Consider the following 25,754-nt stretch of genomic DNA (forward strand, 5'->3'; position numbering starts at 1 on the left):
TTCTCTCCCCAATGTTATTTAACATTTATATGCGCCCCCTTGCCCAGATTGTCCGGAGGTTTGGGCTGGGTTGCCATCAATATGCAGATGACACCCAGCTCTATCTGCTAATGGACGGCCGGCCCGGCTTCGCCCCAGGGAATCTAGATCGGGCTCTGCAGGCTGTAGCGACGTGGCTCAGATTGAGTGGGCTGAAATTGAACCCAGCGAAGACAGAGGTCCTTTGTGTGGGTCGCGGCGCTCTAGGAGAGGAAATAGCTCTCCCAACCTTCGACGGCGCACCATTGAAACCAGTGCACCAGGTAAAGAGTTTGGGCGTTTTACTGGAGCCTTCATTATCAATGGAGGCCCAGATAGCAGCCACTGCCAAGTCAGCATTCTTCCACCTGAAGCGGGCGAGGCAGTTGGCCCCCTTTCTGGAATGCCGCGACCTCGCAACAGTGATCCATGCAACGGTCACCTCAAGATTGGACTACTGTAATGCCCTCTACTTGGGGCTACCTCTGTGCCGGACCCGGAAGTTGCAGCTAGTGCAGAACGCGTCAGCCAGGCTACTATTGGGGCTCTCGAAATGGGAGCACATACGGCCGGGGCTGCGCGAACTGCACTGGCTGCCAATTACCTACCGAGTCCAGTACAAAGTGTTGGTTATTACCTTTAAAGCCCTATATGGCCGAGGACCAGCCTACCTAAGGGACCGTCTCTCCCCATATGAACCCCAGAGGGCACTGAGGTCAATGGGTAAAAATAAAGTGATCATCCCTGGGCCGAGAGAGGTCAAACTTCAAAACACCAGAACACGGGCCTTTTCAGCCGCGGCTCCGGCACTGTGGAACCAACTTCCGGAGGAAGTGCGGGCCCTGCGGAACCTTGAGCAGTTCCGCAGGGCCTGCAAGACCGCCCTTTTCAGACAAGCCTATGCTGATATCGACTGCTGAGTTGCTAAGAATAAAGAACCGCCATCTATAATACAATCACGGAACTATCTAAACTGGCAGAACCAGCGCCAAACAATTTTATTGCTGCCAGATATATTTAATGTAATTTGAATTATGTATCCTAACTTAATTAACTGGTTTTATGTTTAATTTCTTTTTAATTGTTAAATTTAAAGTTTTATCTATTTATGTTAATCGCGCGAAATGTTGTTAGCCGCCCTGAGCCGCCTAGGCGGGGAGGGCGGGATATAAATAAAATCTATTATTATTATTATTATTATAGTTAATATTTCACAGAATATTAAATTGTTAGAGTTTTTCAAGTTGCTGTGTTGAGCCTAAGAACCAGATCTGGGAACCATACAGCATCCATGGTAGTATTGATGTCTTGTATGCTTTCAAGAGCGCTGCCACATATTGAGCTTCTTGGATGTAGAAGAACTCCTTAAAGGCTAGTAGGGCTAGGTCAGTCTTCCATTTTAGATAATGATCATGCTTGGACCAGGATAGCTTTGGCTGGAATACAATTCTTTGCTGTGTACATTTCTCTTGCCTGAATCTGGTTAGTAGTGAGAGCTCAAGATATTTTAGTCGCCTTTTCTTCCCAGCCTGATGGCTATTCAGTGTTGTACATATTTAAAATAGTGATATACAGTTGGAAGTGTACTAATCAAGATCTGACTTGAATAACAGCCATTAATAAATACAGTAAAGACTGTACAGTAAATCCTTTTAATCCCCGAAACTCAGCTCAAAGATATTCCATTCTTTATTTTGGTTTGCAAGTTTCAGGGATAAGCCCTTGTGAGGTCTGAAATATGATACACCAAGTTTTGATTTGAAAATTATTAATCTCTCATGTAGGTTCAAGGAGCCCCATGGCACATAGTGGTAAGCTGCAGTACTGCAGTCCAAGCTCTGCTCACAACCTGAGTTCAATCCCGGCCAAAGCTGGGTTCAGGTAGCCGGCTCAAGGTTGACTCAGCCTTCCATCCTTCTGAGGTCGGTAAAAGGAGTACCCAGCTTGCTGGGTGTAAAGTGTAGATGACTGGGGAAGGCAATTACCACCCCGTAAAAGTTTCTGCCAAGAAACCGTCCTGATGTGATGTCACCCCATGGGTTGGTAATGACACTGTGCTTGCACAGGGGACTACCTTTACATGTAGGTTCAAGGGGTGAAGCCAGGGTAGGTTGAGGTGAGGAGCAAACCGGCTAGTCGAGGGTAGAACTAAAATGGAATATGTTACGGCAAGGCAAAGCTAAGATTTTGCTTCTTTACTTCCATGCTTTGTTTATTTGATGGTCCAGGCTATCCTGAACTCATCAGTTCTTGGAAGCTAAGCAGGTTCAGCCCTGGTTAATACTTAGCTGGGAGACCAACAAGGCAGGCCAAGGTTGCTATGCAGAGCCAGGCAATGGCAAACTACCTCTGTATGTCTGTTGTCTTAAAAAAAAAACCCATAAGAGGTCACCATAAGTCATCTGTGACTTGATAGTACTTTACACACATGCAAACACATACTACCTCTCTAGAATCCTGCTTAAGCCAAACAATTATAGGAGCAAACAATTCCATAACATCATAAAAACATATTTGTTTATATAAAAGCAATTTAAAACAAGCAAAGGGCATAAAACAACAATTTGGCATTAGCACCTTCAAAATGGTCATAAAACATTCACAGTTCTCTTTTCCCTCTGAGACTCAATGCAGGTTATAAAACTTCAGAACTCTGGTATAGATGCAGGACCTAACAAAATCTGGTGAGCCAAGGGGCAAGGCTTTACTTGCCAGGGTCTACTTTGTGTTCAGAATGTTGTATCAATGAGGTGGGAGGATTGTCAAACAGTCTCTCCTATATGAATGTATGCTAATTGCTCCTGTTGTGTTTCTTTGGTGGTTCACCAGTGCTGCAGCAGTCTCACAGCTTTATTTTCCCACTGCCTTGTCCTTTAGTTTTGGAACTGCAAATAATCTTGAAATATGGTCAATCTGCAAAAGGTCTTGCTGAATTATTTTCTTGACAAGTTTAAAATATCAGCCAATTTATTACCTTGTTTGTTAGGAATTGTAGTTTAGTCTTTATGGATTAGAGAAATAACTCTTTGGTGAAGAAGTTTAACCGTCTGCTTGTTACTGCAAGCTTCCCTTTGTGCTCTAAGAACTCCCCCCCCTTTCCATTGATATTTGTTCATCTGCTTATCCTTTCTTATGTTTTCTTTTGTGCTTCCCCCCCTCAGTCATAAATGACCACTCCCTTCCTCTATTGTTCATCTCATACATTATCAGCTTCTCTCCCTCTGCTGAAGAATTTCCTAATCTTTATAATGCTAAGAATTGGCATTTGTGCCACTAAATTCCTTCCCAGTTCCTATCTAAAAAACCCACCCTGGGATTCTTTGATACTTAAGAGCAGGGCTTTTTTTGTCGCAGGAACTCCTTTGCATATTAGCCTACACCCCCTGATGTAGCCAATCCTCAAAAAGCTTACAGTAGGCCCTGTAAGAAGACCCCTGTAAGCTCTTGGTGGATTGGTACATCTTGGGTGTGTGGCCTAATAGGAGTTCCTGCTACGAAAAAGCCCTGCTTAAGAGTTAAATGTGTTGAATAGGAATGTACTCCAAATACCCTTTTATACTTTCAGAATAATCCCCCCTCCCCATATTTGGCAGAATATTTCAAATACTTGTGGAAGCAGATAGTATCATGTAGGGCAAGGGCTTCCATTTCAGAGAGGATTGTTCTTTGAAGAAATGTCCGTATACCCATTTAATGTGTTTCAAACCAAGAGCACAGAAAACAGCGTCATAGTGAACTATGTTTTCCCTGAGGTAGCCTATATTAATCCACCATATAAATGGGAGGCCAGCCTTAGGAACTGTTGTGTCAATCAATAGCATGAAGTCTGGAGGAAGTTATTTAAGCCTAAGGGAGCAGCCCGGTGCACATTCAAAGAATGTCCTTCTGAACATAGTGGACCCTCCTTCTGAGCGAACATGCTTAAAATTGTACTGGGGGCTTTCCCCAAATTAACGGATTCTTCTGTTGGAAGAAGATGCACTTAAGCTTGAGGAAGACTCCTTAGGCTGGAGAAAGACTTCAAACTTTGTGTGGACAATTAACAGTGGATGAATTGGAGGTTGATACCAGTGAACTACAGCATGTCATCTGGACTGCAAGTATTCAAAGTAGTACAGAAAAGAGACCCATTGTCCCAAATTAAGTGACTGTCTGTATACAGTAGCCATTATGATGAGCGTCAACTCTACATTAAATTCACCATAGACTCCTATTTAGCATTGTCTAAAAGCTAGTGTCCTAGCAGGGAAAGAAATTCAGTGAAAAATACAGAACTATGTTTTTTAAAAAGATATTTTCAGTATACATATATTTTATCCTCCTTTTCCATGCTCTAGGAGTAAACTCTTTGTTCTTAAATACATAATGCCTTGAATTAAGGTCCATCTTAGTTCATATTGCTATTTATACTTAGAACATTGTTTTTTAAAAGAAATAGCAGTACTTTGTAAAATGAATTGAGGAACACTCAGGAGTGTGTTGCTAGTACCTTGCCTGCGTATTTACATCTCCAAGGTTTTGGTTTATGAGCAGCAAAAGCAAACTGTCACTATTTGCTGTAAATTGAAGCTTTTAATAATTTTGTCTGTTCTACCACATTTGTCAGCTTTGAATATTCTGTCAGTTGAAAATAAAAATAGCAGCTAAATTCAGCAACGGTGACACCATAAATTTATCTGCTCATAGAAAGTATCAAATGCAGACTTGAAGAATGAGTATGTACAGGTTTGTTTCTCTCCTTTTTGGGGGTAATACAGAATTTCAGTTGTTGCTTGTGTCATAGATGGCTTCATCCTAAGTTATGTATGCACAAGGTTAATATTTGTGTAACTTAGAAATGTTAGGATCTCCATTTTACAATGTGAGGGAGGTCACATATTCTGCCTGCATCTAGATATCATTGGGTATTGCACCATCAGTGCACTATAGCAGTTACTTGCAACTGGATTTTCCTGTTGTAACAAAAGGATCCAGCTGCAAATGATTGTTCCAGCCTATCCAGTGACACAAGTAGGAAACCTGTTTTGTCAGAAACAATGGCTGGAAGGCTGGCAATATTGTTGTGGTTGCCTAGCAACAGCCACTGAAAGAATTCAGTTCTTAAAGCAACAGATGTTGCTCATATGACTTGTATTTTTTTTATTTTCTGCAAACTTTACTCAGGTTTCTAAAACCTGTTTAGTCATTGCCTCTAGTCTCCACTAAAACCTGTTTAGTCATCATTGCCTCTAGTCTCCACGTTTAAGTATCCACAGATGGGGGACATCTTTCTATATATAAAAGGCAAGCCGTGTTGCTGATGACTTGCCTTGCTTTCCACTGGCTGAGCTGTGTGTTGTTTAGTCTTGACAGATGGCAACCCCACCTCTCAGCCCCAGGACAGACAAGGATTGGGCCACTGGGGAAGTTTCACCAACAACTCACTTTCCCCTCATTGGCTGTTGCTAGGCAACCATAGTATTCCAAGCTTGGTTCTGTCAGTAAAAGGGAGGGGGAGGAGGCGCTTTCCAGGCCTATTTTGACCTTTGAGAGAGATCAGTTCCCCTACAGAAAATGGCCACCTTGAGGCATATACTTTATGACAAGGGTGGCAAAACTTGCTTAACATAAGGAGCCACATAGACTAAACATCAGATGTTTGAGAGCCGGAAGGAAGAAGGGAGGGAAATAGATGAGGAGAGGGAGATGGAAAGAAAGCAACTTTAAATGCATTCCCCAAGCCACTAACTGGCTTGGAGAAGCTATGTAAAGAGACAAATGCCTTCTCCAAGCTGGCTGACAGGGTGGGGGGGGAGCTTCGAGAGGCACACAATATGGGTGAAAGAGCCACATGTACATCCTGAGCCACAGTTTGTCCACCCCTGCTCTATGGTATACCATAAAACAACCAGGCCAGGCCAAAACAACCCAGATCACAATACAAGCACACACCAATGCTAAACACCACAAGGCAAAATATGACAGGAAAAGGGGACAACAATGCACTTCAGATGAAAGGAGTTCTGAGCTTCAGTGTCTGTGTGATCTTCATCATGCTGTGATGCCACAGCAAACTGATTTTGACTGCCCAAGGCTGGGGCACTTGCCCAGAACCTCTTTCTGGACCCCATTGTATTTATTCCCACAACAGGCCTTATTCCTTGTGTTTGTGTGCTACACACACAGAGACACCCCCTCTAAATATATAGATGTAAATTCAGTCCAAGATGAGAAACTGAATGCTGTGTGTTTTATAGGAGGAACACAATCGATCACTGAAAGTGCAACAGATTGTTCGGATCTCCCACATGACAGGCCACTTAGAATCACATTCGCAAAAACCTATCTTTGGGGATGAAAAGGTGGTAATGGCCAGTGTGGTGTTAGAGTGTCAAACTAGAATCTGAAATTTCCTTTAAATCCATACTCTGCAAGAGAAGCTCTTTTGAGCCAACCATTTCTTCTCTCAGCCTAAACTGCCTCCCAGTCGTCTTGTTATTGTTGGTGTGAAGATAAAATTGGGGAGTGCCAAATAATGTTGTCAACCACTCTAGGTCCATATCGTGGAAAAAGTGATGTATAAATATCTAAATAAATGCCTTCCCAACTGATTCGTTGCTGTGCAGTGCTGTGCATGGTTAGGAGGAAGCCCTGTGGAACTGAGTGGAATTTGCTACCAACTAAATATGTTTAGGATTTAGCTTTAGATCAATAATGTGGATTTATTTGTGCTTTATGGTCATAAGTTAACTTTAGACTGAATTCCTAAGTGTGCCTACTAGAATAAGTCCAGTTGATCTAAAGGGATTTATTCCTAAATATAAATGTTTAGGATTAGGTTGTTGTTAATGATGCCACAAATACAGTCTCTAAAACATAGTACCAGTGATGTGGAAGTTTACTGTTTTAACATAACTGTGTATATGGATTAGTGATTAACCAGCATATTGCACTTTGAATGTTTTTTGTTCTGTAGTCTAACTTTAACTACCCTCAGGCATTTCAAATCAAGAATATATATATCTTGCATGCTTGAAACCACATTCTTTTTTCTTCATGATAGGATTTTTGGCACAAAACCAAATGTACTTTGTTGTATTTATGGATGTATTTATGTGAGTGTTCAGGCTGGCATTAATTTTTTTTTTTTGAGTTTTCACTGTTTGAGCTTCATAAAGATGAGGGGAAATGCCCTTATCCTATTGGTAACGCTGCATGATAAATGCTGGTGATATTTTGCGTGTGTGTGATGAGGAAATGGCTCTGCTATTTTAAGGCTTTCTTGAGAGAGATTATGGAAGAACATAATTTTTTCTGAAGCAAAGTTTTATGAAAACATGGGAATGTAAAATGTAAGTTGAACATGATTCTTTGCAGGTCTCTAAATTATGCACACTCTTGTTCCTTTGGTCTTGATTTCCCAAGTGAGGTAAAGGGCCCTGCTTCCCCAGTCCTCTTCAAGTTATTTCTCTGCTGCTTTAGAGTGGCTAAAGCTGATCCATCAGTCAGTAAAGCAGTGCTGACATGCACGCACACATTCTTATTTGTTTCCATATGCTCTCTGTGCCATGGTTGACATGTGCATGCAGAGTGGATGGTGTTCCTCCAACTCAGCGGGGCCATCCTAAGGCAACCTATACCCTTCTGTGTCCATTGACTTCTTAGAATGGCACTTTAAGATGTTCTTCCATTGATGTTTTGTGCAGCAACTCTTAAAATCTACCAGATAATTGTGGCTTACATTTTTTACATATGCTTATTGAAGAAATTTAATAATTTACTCATTATGCCTTGCATGTATTATATGTGGGAGTTGATTTTTAAGTTCTTATTTATAGTGGTTGTGAATTTTGTTATGACTTGTGCTGGTCAAAGACCATTTTAATAAAGATTCTGTTAAAATGGAGGAAAATTCTGTTAAACTGGATGGAAGGCTTCAGGCCTTGCTTAATGGAGTGGTGAGATACAACACAGAGAAGGAAAGATTAGGGTTTGTAGAATCTTTCGGGCTCAAGTGCCGTGTTCTGCTGGAGAAAGTTTTTCTTCCAGACGTTTCGTTCTTGGCTACGGAGAACATCCTCAGTGGCGTTGCAGCCGGAGCAGGCGCTCTGACCTTCTTGGCTGCTGTGAATTGAGTGAGGCCAGGGCTGCTGGAGAGCTGCTATTTGTAGGCTGGAGGGGGTGTGGTGAAAGGGCAAATAGGTTTGTGGATGTGCCCATTGTTTGGTGGGGCTTCCTGGAAGGGTAGTGATAAGGAAACTGGCTGTGGAATGTGACCATTGTTCTGTGTTAATTGCTGGGAGGGTTGGAAGGGGTGTGAAGATAAGGAAGATGGTTGTTGACTGTGCTGATTGTTCTGTGGAATGTGCTGGTTGTTCTGTGAATTTCTGCAATTTATAGTCTGTAGGGTGTTTTGCAGAGCTGGATACCAAGATTGGTGGATGGAAATGCCTTCTTCCTTTCTGTTAAAGTTGTGCTGGTGTTTGTAAATCTCAATAGCTTCTCTGTTCAGGCGGGTATGATAATGAGAGGCCATAGAAAGGACTTCAGTTCTTTCAAAGTGGATGACATGGTCTCAAGAAGGAGTTCAGTTCTTTCAAAGTGGACTTCCGTTCTTTCAAAGTGGATGACATGGTCTCAAGAAGGAGACCACGTCATCCACTTTGAAAGAACTGAACAATGGGCACATCCACAAACCTATTTGCCCTTTCACCACACCCCCTCCAGCCTAGAAATAGCAGTTCTCCAGCAGCCCTGGCCTCACTCAATGCCCAGCAGCCAAGAAGGTCAGAGCGCCTGCTCCGGCTGCAACGCCACTGAGGATGTTCTCCGCAGCCGAGAATGAAACGTCTGGAAGAAAAACTTTCTCCAGTAGAACACGGCACTTGAGCCCGAAAGATTCTACAAACCCTAATGATGTTACCAGTCGTGAAAACCTGAAATCTTTGATAAGGAAAAGATTCCATGGTCACAACTTATTTCCTGTTTCCTACTCACACTTGTTGGGTTTTTGAGGGGGTTTTTTGGGGGGGGGTTGTTGTTGTTTTGTATTTGTGTGTGTGTGTATGTGCACTGGGAAGTCATGGTGACCTCTGATGACTGACCCCCACTAGAGGCATGGAGGATAATCAGAGAGGTGAATGAATAAAGCCTGCCCCGCCTCCTGACTGCTGGTGTTCCAAGGAGGTCTCCCATCCAAGTACTTGCTGGAGTCAGCCCTGCTTCGTTTCTGAGACCGAACAAGATCAGACTTGCCTGGGCTATCTAGGTCAGGGCCCCTATTCGCACTTCTTTGCGTGGTTGTATACATACATAACTGAATGAATAAAATAAACTGAGCATACAAGTGACCCACTGGTTTACATGTTGTATAAGGAGCATCTCACATACATATATGTGTTTTTTCTTTACCGCCTTGCCTTGGTTCTTCATCCTTGTGCCATTACAAACACAGGTTAGATTTAGATTACTGCTTTGTTGTAAACTGTAATACTTAGCTAAAGCCTGTCTTTTGGGATGCTCCTCATTTCCCATTCACATCATTTGATTGGGTAAAAACAGCAGGTTAAAGAAGTGACTTTGTTGCCTTTGCCAGATCTAAGCAATTTAATGGATATCTTTTGCCATAATATAGTATTAGATTTTCTTCTGAAGGCTGTCTACATTTTTCAGATCTGTTTCAAATATCCATGCATCTAGCTGAAATTCTCACTTCAGTTGAAGCATATCCATCATTCTTAAGGGTATCTAATATCTTTTTTCCCCCTATTCAATAGGATGATATCTTATTATCTTTTTAGTGAGTCACCATATTTTATGCAGGCAACTGACATTGTCCGGATGTATCGCCTCCAATTCAGATGGCTGGCTGTTAGGGGACGTATAATTCCCCAATCCTAAGATTATGGCCCCAGATTGCGACACTGGGGGATACTGAGGGAGACATGACTCTCTAGCTGTGAATGCTATTGTCAGTTATCAGTCGAGTTTTTGATAAAGGACTGTATGTGTTTAAAAATATTTATTCCATGTCATTTCAATGATGAAAGCAACTTGTATGGTACACAGTTTACAAAGTATTGTGTGGAGTAAGAAAGGACGCATAAATCATTGAAATATTTTAGCCAAATTAATGGTTAATTCAAATTTATGTTTCAGATATGTTTTTGTACTACTGAAGAAGGCTTTTGAGCAGCATAAGAGCCCAGATGTAGTACTCACACACACAACACACAGTTTATAACCAAGAACAGAATGGAGAGGGGAATTGCTGAATTACAAACTATTATGAAACTTGGAACAAATACGTCTCCAGGACTGAACAGAGATGTTGTTTTGTTTTTTTATCTCATTACATATGCTAAACCCACTTTTACCAAGTTTGGCGATATATCCACAGTATTCCAATGTATTTCTCTTTTAGGATAGGTATCAACATAATGCTTTTGTATTGACATACTCAAGGGATATTGGCTGTTTATCTCATTACATATACTAAACACATCTTCCACTATATTTTAATGTAATTTTTCCTGATGGCAAACTGGAATGATGTATATATTTATGTTGCATGTTAAAAGGTAAATTAGTTGGACAGGAAAAACTTCTGGGAAAGAAATGCCTTCTTTTTGACCCAGGTTTATTAGCAATAGAATAATTAACAAGCATTTCCACATTCTGACATGTTACTGTTTTACAATACAATACAACCCAGATCAAAGGTACAATACGATACAATACAATACAACCCATGCTAATACAACCCAGATCAAAGGTTTTCTGAATTTGTTAATTTTACTATTCTGCTATTGGTTTTTAACTTGGCATTCCAAACCCCACCAGTTATATGTGGCTCTGCTTACTGTACTTCATTCCTCGTCTGAAGAAGTGTGCATGCACACGAAAGCAAGTTGGTCTTAAAGGTGCAATTGACTCCTATTTTGTTCTAGTTTGTAACCAAGTCAGAGCATCAGTCCATTAAGGTTAGTGTTGTATACTCAAACTGGCAGTTGCTGTCCAGGCAAAAGTATTCCACATCACCAACTACATGATCCTTTTAAACAAAGATGTCAGTAATTGAACTTGAAATCTTCTGCGTGCCAAGCAGGTACTGGGCCATGGATTCATGCCCTTCCCTGCTGCAATTAGCTGTATGTGCTGATTGTAGTTCATGATCGCAAAAATGTATCCCAGCCATGGCTGCTGCTTCTTGCTTTTGCCCCCTTTACCCTAGCCAGTCCAAGACAGGCATGCAGAAAAAAGAATATCAATCATAGAGGAATATTATCCACTCCCCTACATATTCTCTCTCTTCCCTTGGAAGTGTTGCATATGTTCCTTCATTCTCTCTCTTCCCTTGGAAGTGTCGCAAATGCTCACTTTTCCATTTGCATCCAGAGTTCATGCCACTGAAAGGTAGAAATTGCTCAGTTCTGCATAATTTCACTTTTTCCTCCGAATTTAAACATCATGCCTCAGATGCTGCCTTTAATAGCATTTTGTCATTAAAATATAGCAGATACAAAAACACATTCAGATATATAGGGCTTTCATAGTGATAACCCTCTCATAACCAAAGAAAAAATACCTCGATTCAGAAGGAGTAACTAAGGCCCCCTTTCAGTTGTAAGATGAACTAATTCAATGTCTGCTTGCTTCATCCCAGCAAACAGTAAAAACTGTCAATACCCTCTTCCTAATCACCCCCAAAGGTAATTCAGTGTGGTCACATATAACCTAATTTAATAACAGCTGAGGTTCATTACCAATCAATAATACATTTGCTAGAGGCCTAGCATTTGTAAACCATGTGGAAATCCTGGTCATAATTTGAAAGCTATTGGGCTTGTCTTCTTGGAAAGGACTGATGTTTCTTCAGTGTCTCACAAGGTGACAGGTCATACAGCAGAACTACTTCTTTCAGTGATCCCAAGCAGACTCAAAATGTGCAAGATGCAACTCTGCACATCATCTTAAAGACACTGCACATTTGAAAACTCAGAGCCACTATGATCTTTTTAGTTTCCCAGCCAGGGACTTGCAATATTTCCCATCAGGAATCCGTCTTCAGTGGGAGCCACATAGTAAACATGGCTTACATTTTTCAACAAAGTTTCAATGACCTAGGAATATTGCAGCTTTTTGAGTTACATAGGAATCTTCATAAAATAATATAAATAAAATGCCTAGAAATTAGCATATACCAATAACATAGAGATAAAAAACTAGTTTGCACCTTGGAAAATTCATTGTATTCCTGGAGCCACTCACTGTGTGCAAGCCTGACCATTTTCTTCAGTGGGGCTTAATCCCTGGCAAGTTTTCCTAAGATAAATTGCAGCCTGTGTGTGGAAGATTCTCCAGTCTGCTAAATAGAGATGGTAGCTCTACAGACACATACAAATGCATTCAGAGAGTTTCACTGAAGTTATTAAATATTAAGTAATTAAGCATTAGTATCCCAAAGATAATGATGCGTAAATAAATGTAGGCAACTATTAAGATTAAATCTCAGTGCGGTTTTAAAAAAATGGAAAATTGCATTTGTCATGCTGAATAAATAAAAGAAACAATGGAACCAGATAATCAAAAAGCACTGATAGTATCATGCATAGAAAATAAGAAATTCCTCATTGAGTTTTAAAATATAATATTTACACAAAAGACTGATATATAGATTTCATTGGACCTCGCTTCCAGGTAAAAACATTGAAGATTGCAATCTGTTAAAAAAAAAAACAGCATAAACTTTAGGTGGCAATTTTGTGGACTTGCAAAGGGTTCAGTATAAAATGATTTGATATCATAGTAGCAGATGTGTTTGGTGCTGGACTCCCTTGGGGGGAAATATATTGTTTTCCTTGCTTAAAAATACAACTTGTAAGTATTTATGTTTTAATTCAAGTTGAAATAAAACATGAACTGGTGGTGCGAGATGTCATTGTGAACTGTAGCTGTGCAGTAAATATGTGGGCATCGACAGACAGATAAAGTAAAAGAAACAAGCAACAATATGAAGTAGAGAGTGTGGTCACAAACTTTGCAGGATGGTATTGTTTGCCTGAGTCTTCCCCTGGCAATTTGGCTGCAGATGAAAATTTCACCAGTCTTAAGATTTGCTGTTTGGGCCTTCACTCATTGTGATAATCAATCAGCAACAAGGATGGTGGGGAGGGGAACAGAATTAGTTAATATCTTGACAGAAACTGTTATTTCTGGGTGTTTCTTTGCATAGATTTTGTTTTACTTATAAAGGCATGTTCTTTTTGCCTGTATATGTATTGGAATACTGCAACGTATCAGTCAATAGGACACTGCATTAGAAGAGGTATAAAACTCTTTTATGTTTAAAATCTACCAGAATAACTACTGAAGCCAGTAGTTTTCAAGCATTTAGGCTGTTTTCTGAGAATGTTTGTGACGGGAATGAGTTTTAAAGTCTGTAGTTGCCCTGACCTGGGTAGCTCTGGCAAGGACTTGGATGAAAAACCTCTTTGGAATACCAGCAGTCAGGAGGCATGGCAGGATTTATTCAGCCACCTCTCTGAATATCCTCCATGACCCCATTGGGGGTCAGTCACCTCAAGTTGCCATGACTTCCAGGTGTACATACACGTGTACATACAAATACAAAAATACCCCCTAATTTTTTTTAGCATGTTGGTTAACATGGTCTGGTAACATGGCTGCCCTATTTTAAGGTGTTTTCTTTGTTTCTTCTTTTTAAAGCTGCTTTTTAAAGACTGCCATTTTAAGCATAGTATCTGTACAATGAACAAGGCTACCCCTCACACTAGCTTTATTTGTTTTGAGTGACAGATGTCGCAATTTATAGTAGCAACTGCTACAAATAAAATCTGTTATTCTAATATTTCATAGTTGTTCTTCTATATATACTTTAGGGCTGTCAGTCTCCCAGCCTGGCAACTAACAGGAGGCCAGGGATGAGACATGGGGAGTGGCAACTGTCAGCAAAGAGGAAGAAACCCGGTAGTGATATTCGTGTCTAGGAATCACTGAAAACTCTATGGGTTTTCCATGAAGTTTTCAGCAATTCCTATAGAGGACTGATATCACTTTTGGTTTTTTCTCCTTTGCCAACAGCTCCCCCCCACCCCCAACACACACACAGGTCCCCAATCCCCTGTTGCCTGTTAATGGCCAGGCCAGGCCTGTGGCAACCCTAATATAGTTCTCTAAACCCTACCATTAATTCAGAATGTTGCTTTTTGCAGTTTTGTTCTTCGAGACTGAGGTCTGTACAGTTTCCAGAATTAACCCAGCAAACTTATTTTAATGCTTTCTCTCATTCATTTCTGACACCTCCTCCTGTTCAGTGTGTTCCAGCCTTTGCCTGTTGGAGCTGCAGGTTTTTTTATGCATTTGAGAACAAACCACCTTTTGTAATTCAGATAAATTTCATTCAGCTCATGACAGATGTAACATGACAGATGTGATGGAACTGTATTCCTTTTTTGGTATATTTGTGGTGTTTTTAGTTGCAATGAAGCATCTTGAATGGCAAATCTCTTTTAGGAGTCTTCATATTGGAATGGGTTATGGGTTAGTTGAATTATTAGTTATGGGTTTGCTGAACAGGTACTCTCTGGTGCTAAAAGTGGGTCATCCTGGTACTGTGGTGCACTCTTTCTTCCTATCTTTATGTGTTTGGGTTCATTATGCTCATTAGATTTTAGATTCAGTTTGCAGAGACATAAGACAATCTAAAAAGTTAAATATTGGAACATGGTTGCTGGTGGTATCCCTTGTCTCCATTTGATTATTGCTCAGTTACATTTTAACACTATGATCTTAAGTAACAAGGAGCTAATTAGTTCAGTGGTTATCCCCTAACTGCCTTGGAATATATAAGAAATAAGGAATTTGTGAGGCTTAACTTATGACATTTTTGCTGCAGTTCTACTATAAAGATTATTGGTTGGCACAGAGTGAGGGTCACACCTGAACTAATTAGCTCTTAATCAGTCTTGTTTCAATAGCGATAGTTATGAAAAATCCCTGAGGTGATCCATAATATCTGTATAATTCTGTAATTAATGATACATTGCTCTGTTTTGAAAATGCTGGTGCATAAATGGAGAGAGGACCCCTCTTCCAAGCCAGGCTGTTTTGACACAGGCATGTATAATATACATGTGGACACAGTCTCTGTGTCAGCCAATGAGCATGGGGAATGCCTGCTAATTAGCAGACTGTTCTTCGTAAACAAAGCCTCAGGAATGATTTCAAGCTTTTAAAGATTTCAGTGTGTGGAACATTAAAGAAAATCTGTGATGTGGCATTCTATCTAAAACATGAATTTAAAACTGGCGATGAGAATTACCAAGGGATTGGAACCTGAATCTAATTACACTTGGCTTTTCCCTTTCCATTCTTACAATAACAGCCAGCATTTCACACTCTAGGCTTTCTGCCATCATTTAATGCAGACCATGGTAACGAGTGGAGGGAAACAGTACTTAATCCTACCAAACATATAGTAGTTCACAAATGGTCATGGTGGAATCGGCTGTCAAGTCGCAGCCAACTTACAGTGATGAAGTAGGCATCGCAAGGCAAAGAAGTTCAGAGGTGGTTTGCCATTGCCTGCTTCTGTGTAGCAACCCTGGACTTTCTTGGTGGTTTCCCATCCAAATACTAACCAATGCCAACCCTGTTTAGACTGAGGCATCCAGGTAAGGGAATTTATAAATACTTTTAGCCAAAGCTGGGATTCTTTTTCAACTGTTTTTTCAGAAATCATATTTATCTTTACACCTACAAATTCAGCTCACAAGGGATCAGTATGCCTTTTAAAAATGCCACTTTGAAACTGTGTCGAAACAACTTATAAATATCTGTAAATACATTTTTTAAATGTATTCAAGGAGATCAGATGCCTGACCAATAACACATGGATTGGGTGGTTGTAGTACAGTTCGCTAGGTAGATTATTTGGTGTTGACCTTTAACCTTCTAGGTTTGGGACCCAAAGAATCGCCTACTCCTTTACGAACTTACCCAACCACTCTGGTCATCTTTGGAGGCCCTGCTTCAGGTTCCTTCACCTTCTGAGATTAGGTGGGTGGCAACCCGGGACAGAGCCTTCTAAGTCATGGCACCAAAACTCTGGAACTCTCCCTCCAGAAAAACTTGTCTGTCCCTTTTGAGTGCAATCAGCCATAATTGAAGAATTTTGTTTGGTTTCTTGTTCCCTCAATGATCCCTCCTTCCTGCCCAATGATATTGTTTTAAATATTGTAATTGTTTTTAGGTCTTTATATGTTTTAGTGCTGGCTTTAATTGCTTTAATGATGTGTTGTTGTTTGATTTCATTGGTTTTAAAATGAGATTTCATTATATATGTTTTAATTTGTTAGCCATCTTGGTGGCCCTTCTGAGGCAGAAAAGGGGGATATGGATTTTGTAAAATAAGTAAATTAGCTTTAGACCCAGGTTCAAATCTCTGATCAGGTATGAAATCCTCAGTGTCTTTCTTGGCTTAACCAACGTCACAGGGTTTTGAAGCTAAAATTGCTGTCAGATTTCTGTTAGAAAAGGGTGGTGATACAAATGTGCTAAACATATAGAGTGGCTTTAAGCTCAAGTATCTTGATAATGAAATAAAAGGTAAAGGTAGTCCCCTGTGTAAGCACAGAGTCATTACCAACCCATGGGGTGACGTAACATCACGGTGTTTTCTTGGCAGACTTTTACAGAGTGGTTTGCCATTGCCTTCCCCAATCACTTTACCCCCAGCAATCTTTACCAACCTTGGAAGGATGGAAGGCTGAGATAACCTTGGGCCAGCTACCTGAACCCAGCTTCCACCTGAATTGAACTCAGGTCATGAATAGAGCTTGGACTGCAGTACTGCAGCTTACCACTCTGTGCCACAGGGCTCCCTTGATGATGAAATAGAGCCTCTCAAAATCAGTGCTAAGGTAATGTTCCCCCCACTCCACACACCCCTGGGGCTGCATCTCCCAAATGTTAATTGCTGTCTATCACTTTAAAGGAGGAAAAGATGTGCACAGGAGCCCAGAGCCAAGGGCAAATCAAGACATTGCATACAGATGCAGGTAATTTTTTCGTGTGCTCACTGTATTTAAAGAAGAAAAGCTGCTTCCACGTAAATGTTTTAGACTAAGAAAATGGGTGGGGGGAGGCTTAAGCATCTTCCCCTCTAATTTTTCCAGTCCAAGTCATCCCCACTCCCCCAGAAGCAGCTTTCTCGCTTTCTTGACTTTAGGATAACAGCAAGGTTTTGGCCTCATGGATATTGCACAATCTTGGAAGCTAGCCGCAATTGGCCCTGGTTAGTATTTGGATGGGAGATCACCAAGGAAATGCAGGGCCATTACACAGAAGCAGGCAATGGCAAATCACCTCTGGCAAATCATCTCTTGCCTTACAAACCCTACAGGGTCACTATAAGTCAAATGCAACTTGATGGCACTTTTCCACTTCCCCCAAAACAGAAATCCTTGAGAGAGATTTTCTGTTAGGGAGAGTGATATACATCCTTTAATAACATGAACTGTCCAGTCTGAAACAAGCTGTTGATTTGTTAAACACTATCAAAAATGTGAATGTTGGCATGAGTGTATTTGCAGACTCTATGGAAGGCCAAAAGGTCTTGTAGAAGAGATCTGCAAACGATTACAAATTATAAATGCATTCTGACAGTTCCGCCATCTGTTGCAATGCCGTTTCTTAGGTGGCTGAAAAGCTAAACCAAATGGAATAAATGATTCATTATTAACTATGTAGTCGATAGACTATGTAGGAACAGGAACTGTAGCTTGCTCTTTAGTCATGCATAAAACTTTTTCTTAAATTCTGGCATTCAAATTATTTGAGAATCCTGCCAAACAGAAGGCTTACAAATAGCCATGATCTAGAGCCCCGTGCTCTCACACAGGCTTACGCATGCAGGGCTCCCATTGCCAAGAACAAGTCTTCTTTCATTTCCCAAAGCCAATAAGAGGAAAGGGTCACTCCATGCAAAGTGTGCTATATTGTAACTCCCCTCGCTGAACAGGGGGAATCGTTTTATTTTAGCTGACCTGCATTTCCATGCATGATCTGCTGGTAAATTGTATAGAAATTGAAAATACTGGGTTGGATCCAAAAGGGCTCTTCTGAAGATGGAGAGTTTTCTACTCATGGAAAGGCCTGGAAAGGCTCCTTCTATGAGCAGAAGATTTTTTTCTGTGAGTAGGAAGATAGCCTTTGAATCCACTGTGTTGTTGGGGATGGGGGGTTTAAAGGGGAAAAAATGATATTTTGTAGGCAATTGGCAGAACTCTGTGAAAAGAACATGCAAGCTAAGGAGATGGCAGAAGTTAAGCACCAGCTTCTCAGTACTACTATAGTGTACTCATTACTACATTTGCTGTCCTTGCCAGAGACCTGTCAAAATTTATGATACTGTAAGCCGCCCTGAGTCCGCTTGCGGAGAGGGCGGGATATAAATGTAAAGTAATAAATAAATAAATAAATAAAAGTAAACTCGTAAACACTAAGGACCATGAGCCTGAACAAAATGTATATGGCCTTTTTACAAAGAAACAAAGCTCCAAGACTCTGTGTGCTTCTCATTCACAATATGTTTCTTGAGGGAATCTTTCAGGAATCGTATTTACACCTACAAAGGACCAGATATTTGTGATTCAAGTTGAGTGACTCTTTCCCTGACCAAGTGTCTGGACAACTGAGTGTGCCCACCTTCTGTCCCAAGATGATCAACGCTGGGCCTTTCTCAAACAATGGTGCCCAACTAACCCAGTGATTCTTCCCATTAGGAGTTCTAGGCTGGGTATGTATTTGAGCCTGGGCGACTGCATGGAGCTTTTTTGAAAGCACAGCTCAGTTTCAGAATGTGTGGGTTTTAAAAATAAGTAGATATTGTAATCATACTACAAATAGAGCTCCAATTTCTAGTGGAGTATATCCTGATAAAGGCTTCATCCACCAGTTCTCTAATTCTCACTGCAAAAGTGGTTTTTGTCCAAAATAGTGTGTGCCATGTGCCTGACATGGCAACTCTATGAATGAATGTTCTCCAAAACATTCTATCATTAACAGCCTTGCTCAGGTCTTGCAAACGGAGGGTCATGGCTTCTTTGATTGAGGGACTCTATCTCATGTTGGGACTTCCTTTTTTTTTTTTTTTTTTGCTACCTTCAACTTTTCCAATCATTATTGTCTTTTCCATTGAGTCTTCTCTTCCCATGACATGATCTATGTACAATAAGCCTTTATTTAGTCATTTTAGCTTCTGGGGGGATTTCAGGCTTGACTTGACCTAGAACCCCCTTGTCTTTTTGGCAGTCCATGGTATGTGTAAAATTCTTCTCCAATGCCACATTTCAGATGAATCAATTTTCTTCTTGTCAGGTCTCTTAAAAGCACATAAACACGGAAGATATTTTTCCCCCATGTGCAGCAAATCTATTTCTACAAATGTTATGCATGTTCACTCTTTTCCCACACAACCATCTCATTTCAGAAAACAGAGCTTTGTGGCTTGTTGACTTTTGCAGTGCTTAGCAAAAGGATTTAACTAGGTGGGGAGAAAGCTTTCCAAAATATTTTCACTCATTTTCCCCCCAGCCCCTTTAATAACGCTTGTTAAAGTTATAAGCTTTAATAACAGGATTTATAGTTTCAGCATTTGAAGTTTCGAGCCTCTTGATTTATGCTTTAAATCACAACATTTAGCACTTGGTGCTTTAATTTAGACAGATCACCTATTTTCTTAAATGCTTAAGTAATGTAGCAAGCTGCAGTTATTGATTTTTCTGTGCATTTATTACAAAGGAGGCTGGATTTGCTGTCTCCTCTTGGGAATGCCCCTCCTGAACTACACACTTGCTAGTGACAGCTTAGGCCCCTGATACATAACCAAAGACTTTGCCTAATATCTTTGCAACTGCTTGGGGAATTTTTATTAAGTAAAGGCATCATTAAAGTGGACAGAATGATGAAGTTTAATGAGCATCTTTCTCACTTATTGTTAGTTTTGCTGGTACAGCCTCCATGTGCTCATTTGTTCCCCTCAGTGGGGCAGGAAGAGAACATGGCGGCTACTTAGATGCCTCCCCCCCCCATTTGCATATTACATATGGTTGTGTTGTGTTGTGCTAGAGAGGCTGGGAAATGTGCGTTTATAACCAGCTCTGTGTAGTAGAGAAAACAAAACCCGAGGAAAAAAACTTATTACTGAGGTTTTTAATGCTTTTTCAGGCTGACATTAAATCCCCTAGAAAACTATTTTGCCCTTTTCCTTAACGAGGAAGCTGCAGATACAACCACTGTAGCTCCGGCTGCAGTGTTGTTTAGAAGAACTCTGCCATTTATCAGTGACGATTATAACACCAACAGCTTTTTTTTTTTTTTAAGTTGCCACCCAGGATAATTACGGATGTCTGAAAGACATAAAATCTTGACTTTTTTTTTAATGCTACAATCTTCATATTGCTCTACAGAGACTTGCGTGGAGTGTCCCATTTAAAAATTAACATTCGTGCCCCAATTGGTTCTTACAGAGAGAGTCATTTGCAAACTAGGACTTTAATTTAGCCTTATCACTTCTTTAATAATCATCGGCTAATGTGTGAACCAGTAAAGAGGTGTATCAGGAAGGACAAATTAAATCCTACTGTGAGATTAGCCAGTTTTTTTACTATGGATGAAAACCCTCAGGCGTACTGTGGATATTTGCTTCTGCAAGGGTGCGGTGGAAGGATGAGCGATCACCCTTGCCTAGCTCAATGTTCATTCTTCTGGGTCTGGCCTACGGGGGGTTGATGTGCTAGTCAGACTGAAGCCCGTCACATTGCGGCCTCGCACCGTAAGTGATTGCCTGCTCATCACAATTTGTTTTATAACCCTTATCCATCTTTCCATCCTGTCATTGTTAATCATTAATGAATTATTTTCATCATTGCCTCCACATCATCCCTGTTTGCAGCTTCTCCTTTCTGGCAGATTCAAAGATGCAGTATTCTGCATTGTAACGTTCACTGGGCAAGCTAAATGTTTGAGCTTCATCTCTTCTGCTGTCACCCCCCCACCCCTACTTTTGCTAACAGAGCACTTAAGTCAGGTAGGGTGTGTGTGGGGGGGCGGGGCTCAGAAATTATACCTTAGTGAGAGCTGCACAGGTGATCCAATCTGCTGCTAAGTCTGAAAATGCTCCATGATTGTGGCCAAAACCTCTGGATGATATTTTAAATACTTTCAGCTAGTGAGCCACTTTTCTTTCTTTACAGAAATGTCAAGACACTGCAGATTATCCCTTTCTGTTTAATAGATCACCTGCACCTTCCCACTGTAACAATCTCCCTAGGTCCTGTATCTTGCAGCTCTGTGCCATTGCCCATCTTCTCACATGCCTGGCCCATTTTTTTTTCTACTGGGTCCACCATACCTACTCTTTGACTAAGCCACAGGATTGTTGATGACAGAACAAACAAGATGATTGCTTTCCCATTAAACAAGGACCCCTGCCCTTCTTTAAACTAGGACCCATCAAAACCTGATACTAGAACTAGGATCAAAGGAGTCTATGACTCTTCATGCCAAAACTCGATCGGTATGGCTCTTCTACAGAGAAAGCAATATCTTTACGTTAAGGGATAGTAGAGGGCATGAGGGATGCTAGAATAGACGAGGGGATGGCAGGCTAAGTTTTTTAATTGGATTAAAGGACTTCTTGAAGGTGCTGCATAGAAAAAGGAATGATAGAGATGAACCGTACCCATAATCCAGCTTTTGAACCCTGAATAGGGTGTGTGTGTGTATATGAAGTGCCATCATATCAGAGCTGACGTATGGCGACCTCAGCAAGGGGCTTTCAAGGCAAGTAAGAAGCAGAGGTGGTTCGCTGTTGCGTTCCTCTGCAGAGTCCTCCTTGGTGGTCTCCCATCAAAGTACCTACCAAGGGACCCAGCGAGGGTGTAAGAGCGGCAGCCTCTAATCTGGAGAACCATGTTTGATTCCCTGCTCCTCTACATGAAACCTGCTGGGAGACCTTGGGCCGTTTTCAGTTTCTCTCAGAACTCTTTCAGCCTCACCTGCCTCATAAGGTGCCTGTTGTGGAGAGATGAAGGAAAGGGGATTGTAAGCCACTCAGAGACTCCTTTGGGTAGAGAAAAGCTGAGTATAAAAACCTTCTTCCACTGACCCCACTTAGCTTCTGAGATCTTACAAGTTAGGGGCTACACCATGCCCACCTTCCCTCCCACACAGATACATGCCAGTACACTAAAGCACAGTACAGGGTATTCCTGTGTGTGTATATATGTGCCACTTTCTAGTAAAAGATTTGCAAAAACCTGTGCTTGCACTTCAGAAACTTTTAATCCATATGTCAATTACCAGTAAATTTAAAAATGTATATTTTTCAGCTACATGGTTTTTTTATATTGGCTTTGTGTCTATCTCTTGTTTTCAATTTGAACAAGATTTGGCTCATTAATTATAAAAAGGCTGTTGTACTGGACAGTATAAGTGAATCACTCAAACTTGTCAAAAATAAATAAAATCTGAATAAAGAAACCCTGAGGAAGGGGAAGTGCTGGGTCCAAACTTGGTTGAAATTTTGTGCAGAAAGCCATTTCCTGTTCAGGAACCATCTGCATTTTTCTGTTTGCCCTCATTCAAGAAAATAAAGTTTATGGATCCCTTTCTTTCTTGGCACATGGAACAGACTGCCAAAAGGCACTTTGTCAACCGAGCGAGTTTATATTTGCATCATGTTTGTCTTGAAGGCTTTTAATTTGGGTTTTAAGTAGGGGGTTACTCATAAACGATCTATTAATTGCTCTCTGGTGTTGAGTTTAAAATCCTTCCAGCCTTGTAGTCTATTTAGCTTGCCTGTGAGTGCCAGCAATCTTAATTGTAGGATACTTCGTCAACATTTAATCAGGGGTCTGTTTTAATGTGGCATTGATGTGTTGGTAGCTCTCTTCCTACAATCCATCATGCGTGAGCAGCCAGAGAAGACTCTGACACCATTGCTCCCTGTCACTTTCTCGAGCCCTTGAGTATTCTGGCTAGGCAGCCGGCTCACTTTCCTTTACAGCGGCACTCCATCTCAACAGTTCAACCCAATTTTTGTCAATGTCTTCAAAGGTTAACTGTGTAAGGAGCCTGTGTTTTCGAAATGCTGAGTAAAACTCTTGTGCCCTGGAATGGATGTAGCAACATCATGGCATACAGAAGTGACAGGGTTTGGTTGGCAATGACACTTCTTTCTTTTATATATATATTTATATATTGTTTTGTGTTCCTTGAATTTAGTGACAGCACCAACCCATTCTTTGTGTAATTATTTTTGCAGCCTTTATGGCAGGCACATGCAGGCTGACCCTGACCCTCCGAAGAAGAACAATGACAAATCCAAGAAGATCAGTCGTAAGCCTCTGGCTGCCAAGAACAAATAAAGACGGACCCAGCGCGTCCCATTCTGCGATTTTGTTTTGCATGTCTCTCTCATTCTTTTTAAAACATATTTGCTAAGACAAATGACTATTTTATAAAAGCAAAGCAAAAATGCCTTTTTCTATCATCCCTTCACAAAGTACAAACTGCCTTGATTAATGAGTCCATTAGTAAGAGACAGGCTGTAAGTGAAGCTAATAATAAAAGCTAATAATTATTACTTAATGCTTAAATCCTGTTGCCATTTAAACTACTGTAAACCACTTTGTCTGCTTTAGAAACATGGCCAAAATGTTTAATTTGCATAGCCAGCTATGCTTTACTGCTGCACCAGCCTATGTGTCATTCATATTTTATGTAATACACTGTTTGTTAATAAAACCATTTTTGTACCATATGCTTCTTTCTTTCTCTCCTTTCCTTCTCCCCCCTCACCCAGACATTGGATTATTTGATTTTTTTTCCTGAGGCAATATTTTCAATTATGTGTGGTCCATGTTTAATAATAAACTGGTTTTCAGCAGGGAAACCAAAATTAAAAGGAAGCTTTCTCAGGGGACATATGAAACTGCCTTAAATGTCATCAGGCCATTCAACAGGGCTGTCTACTCTGGCTAGCAGTCAGTCTCCCAGGGTCTCAGAAGTCCCTAGTATAGTAGGACTAGGGGTTTGGGATTAGTTTTCATTGCTTATCCTATGGACTTCCTTCCAATGAGCTGACTTCTATGATCACCTTCTACCAAGCCCTTCCCTAGCAAAGACAGACTTCCTTCTCTGTCAAAAAGCTTTTCTCCAGAAAAAGTCTTTCACCATTGGAAGAAGTCTCTCTTGAAGAAAGACTTGGCAGGATAGAGGCATAGAATCCAACCCTTGCAGTTCAATCCTATATAAAGTTACTCCAGTCTAAGCACATTGCAATCAATAGGTTTAAACTGGAATAGCCATGCATAGGATTGCACCTCTAGTTTCTGTTTTAGAATGTGATAGTATCTTATTTTCAGTGCAAGTCAGCTAAAATGTAGAGCTTTCTGTGTAAGAGGTTACAATTTTAAATCCACTTTTCTTATTAATTGTGTGTCATAATTGTTTTTCTTGAGGTTCTCCTCTCCAGTTTTCTAAATTTAGGTGAGAAACAGGGGAAGAAACGTTATCTCCAAGAAAGGCTTTCAGCTGTCAAATGCAGTTTTTTGACAAAACTTTCTCATCTGAAGAAATAGTTTTCTGCCAATATTCAGTTCTCTTTTAATGGAGCAAACAAGGGACCTAAATAGCATTTAATCGCCGCTACAAAAATTCTTAGTTTGAAGGATTTTAGCTAAATGAGTGTGTGAATTTGCCAAAGGATATATTTTTATCTACATAAAGCCTGCATCACATTCAAACCTCGAAATCGTGTTTGGGAGCTGATGAAGCAGCCTTCCCCACCCCCCACCTTATCGAAAATAATGTCCTTTTTTTAATCATGTGGGGAAAAATACAATAACCCTGAACAACATGACAAGTAGAAGATCCAGCTTTGCAGCTGTACAATGATGGGACAAGAGCTGCCTGGAGACTGACCACATTCATAAATGGAAAGCCAATGGATGGGATCCCAACCAGTTTTTCTGGTGGTGAAAAGGTGGGAAGCCGGTCTTCTTCAACCACTGAAAAGACTATGCTGGGGATCATGAGACTTGCATAGATTAAGACCACATAGAACTGGGGAGGCTCTAGTAAAGCATGGAATTAGGTTATATAAAGCAAAAAAGATGAAGCCAGTATCAAAACCATGGGGTCTTCCTCCTAAATTTAAGATCTCAAAAACTATTGTAGATGTTTTCGCATAATTCAGGAAGGAGTCCAAAAATTCATATGAGGTTGCCTTAATCCATATGAGCAACTGATTCAAAACAAATCATTTGTGATTCTGAATGACAAGCACCAACCCTGGATGAGGGGCTGACTAGTAATGGTGGCAAAATTCAGAACTGGTAAGTCCATTTTATGACCTTTCTTTGGGGTCCCCAGCCTTTTTGAGTCTGAAGAAGAGAGGTCGGGTTTTACATCCCACTTACATCCCAGTCTCAAAGTGGCTTACAATCGCCTTCTCTTCCTCTTCCATAACAGGCACCTTGTGAGGTAGGTGAGGCTGAGAGAGTTCTGAGAGAACAGTGACTAGCCCAAGGCCACCCAGCAGGCTTCATGGGGAAGAGTGGAGAATCAAACCCAGTGCTCCATATTAATGTCCACTATCCTTAACCACTACACCATGCTGGCATTGTGGACACTTTTGGAATTCTGACACAGGGCAGTGGGCACAATCG

At 40.8% G+C, this 25,754-nt stretch overlaps 1 protein-coding gene across 1 annotated transcript in view; it reads left to right on the top strand.

Moving 5' to 3' along the window:
* The window catches only part of RSU1 (Ras suppressor protein 1), a 103,364-nt gene extending 79,519 nt beyond the window's left edge, over positions 1-23,845 (top strand). The window contains exon 9 of the mRNA XM_060248424.1: positions 23,348-23,845. Coding sequence (XP_060104407.1) covers positions 23,348-23,450 — 103 coding nt within the window. The 3' untranslated portion in view covers positions 23,451-23,845. The remainder of the gene's footprint in view (positions 1-23,347) is intronic.
* Positions 23,846-25,754: the final 1,909 nt, after the last annotated feature.

Source organism: Heteronotia binoei, chromosome 10, assembly GCF_032191835.1.
Source record: "Heteronotia binoei isolate CCM8104 ecotype False Entrance Well chromosome 10, APGP_CSIRO_Hbin_v1, whole genome shotgun sequence".
Classification (NCBI taxonomy): Eukaryota; Metazoa; Chordata; class Lepidosauria; order Squamata; family Gekkonidae; genus Heteronotia; species Heteronotia binoei.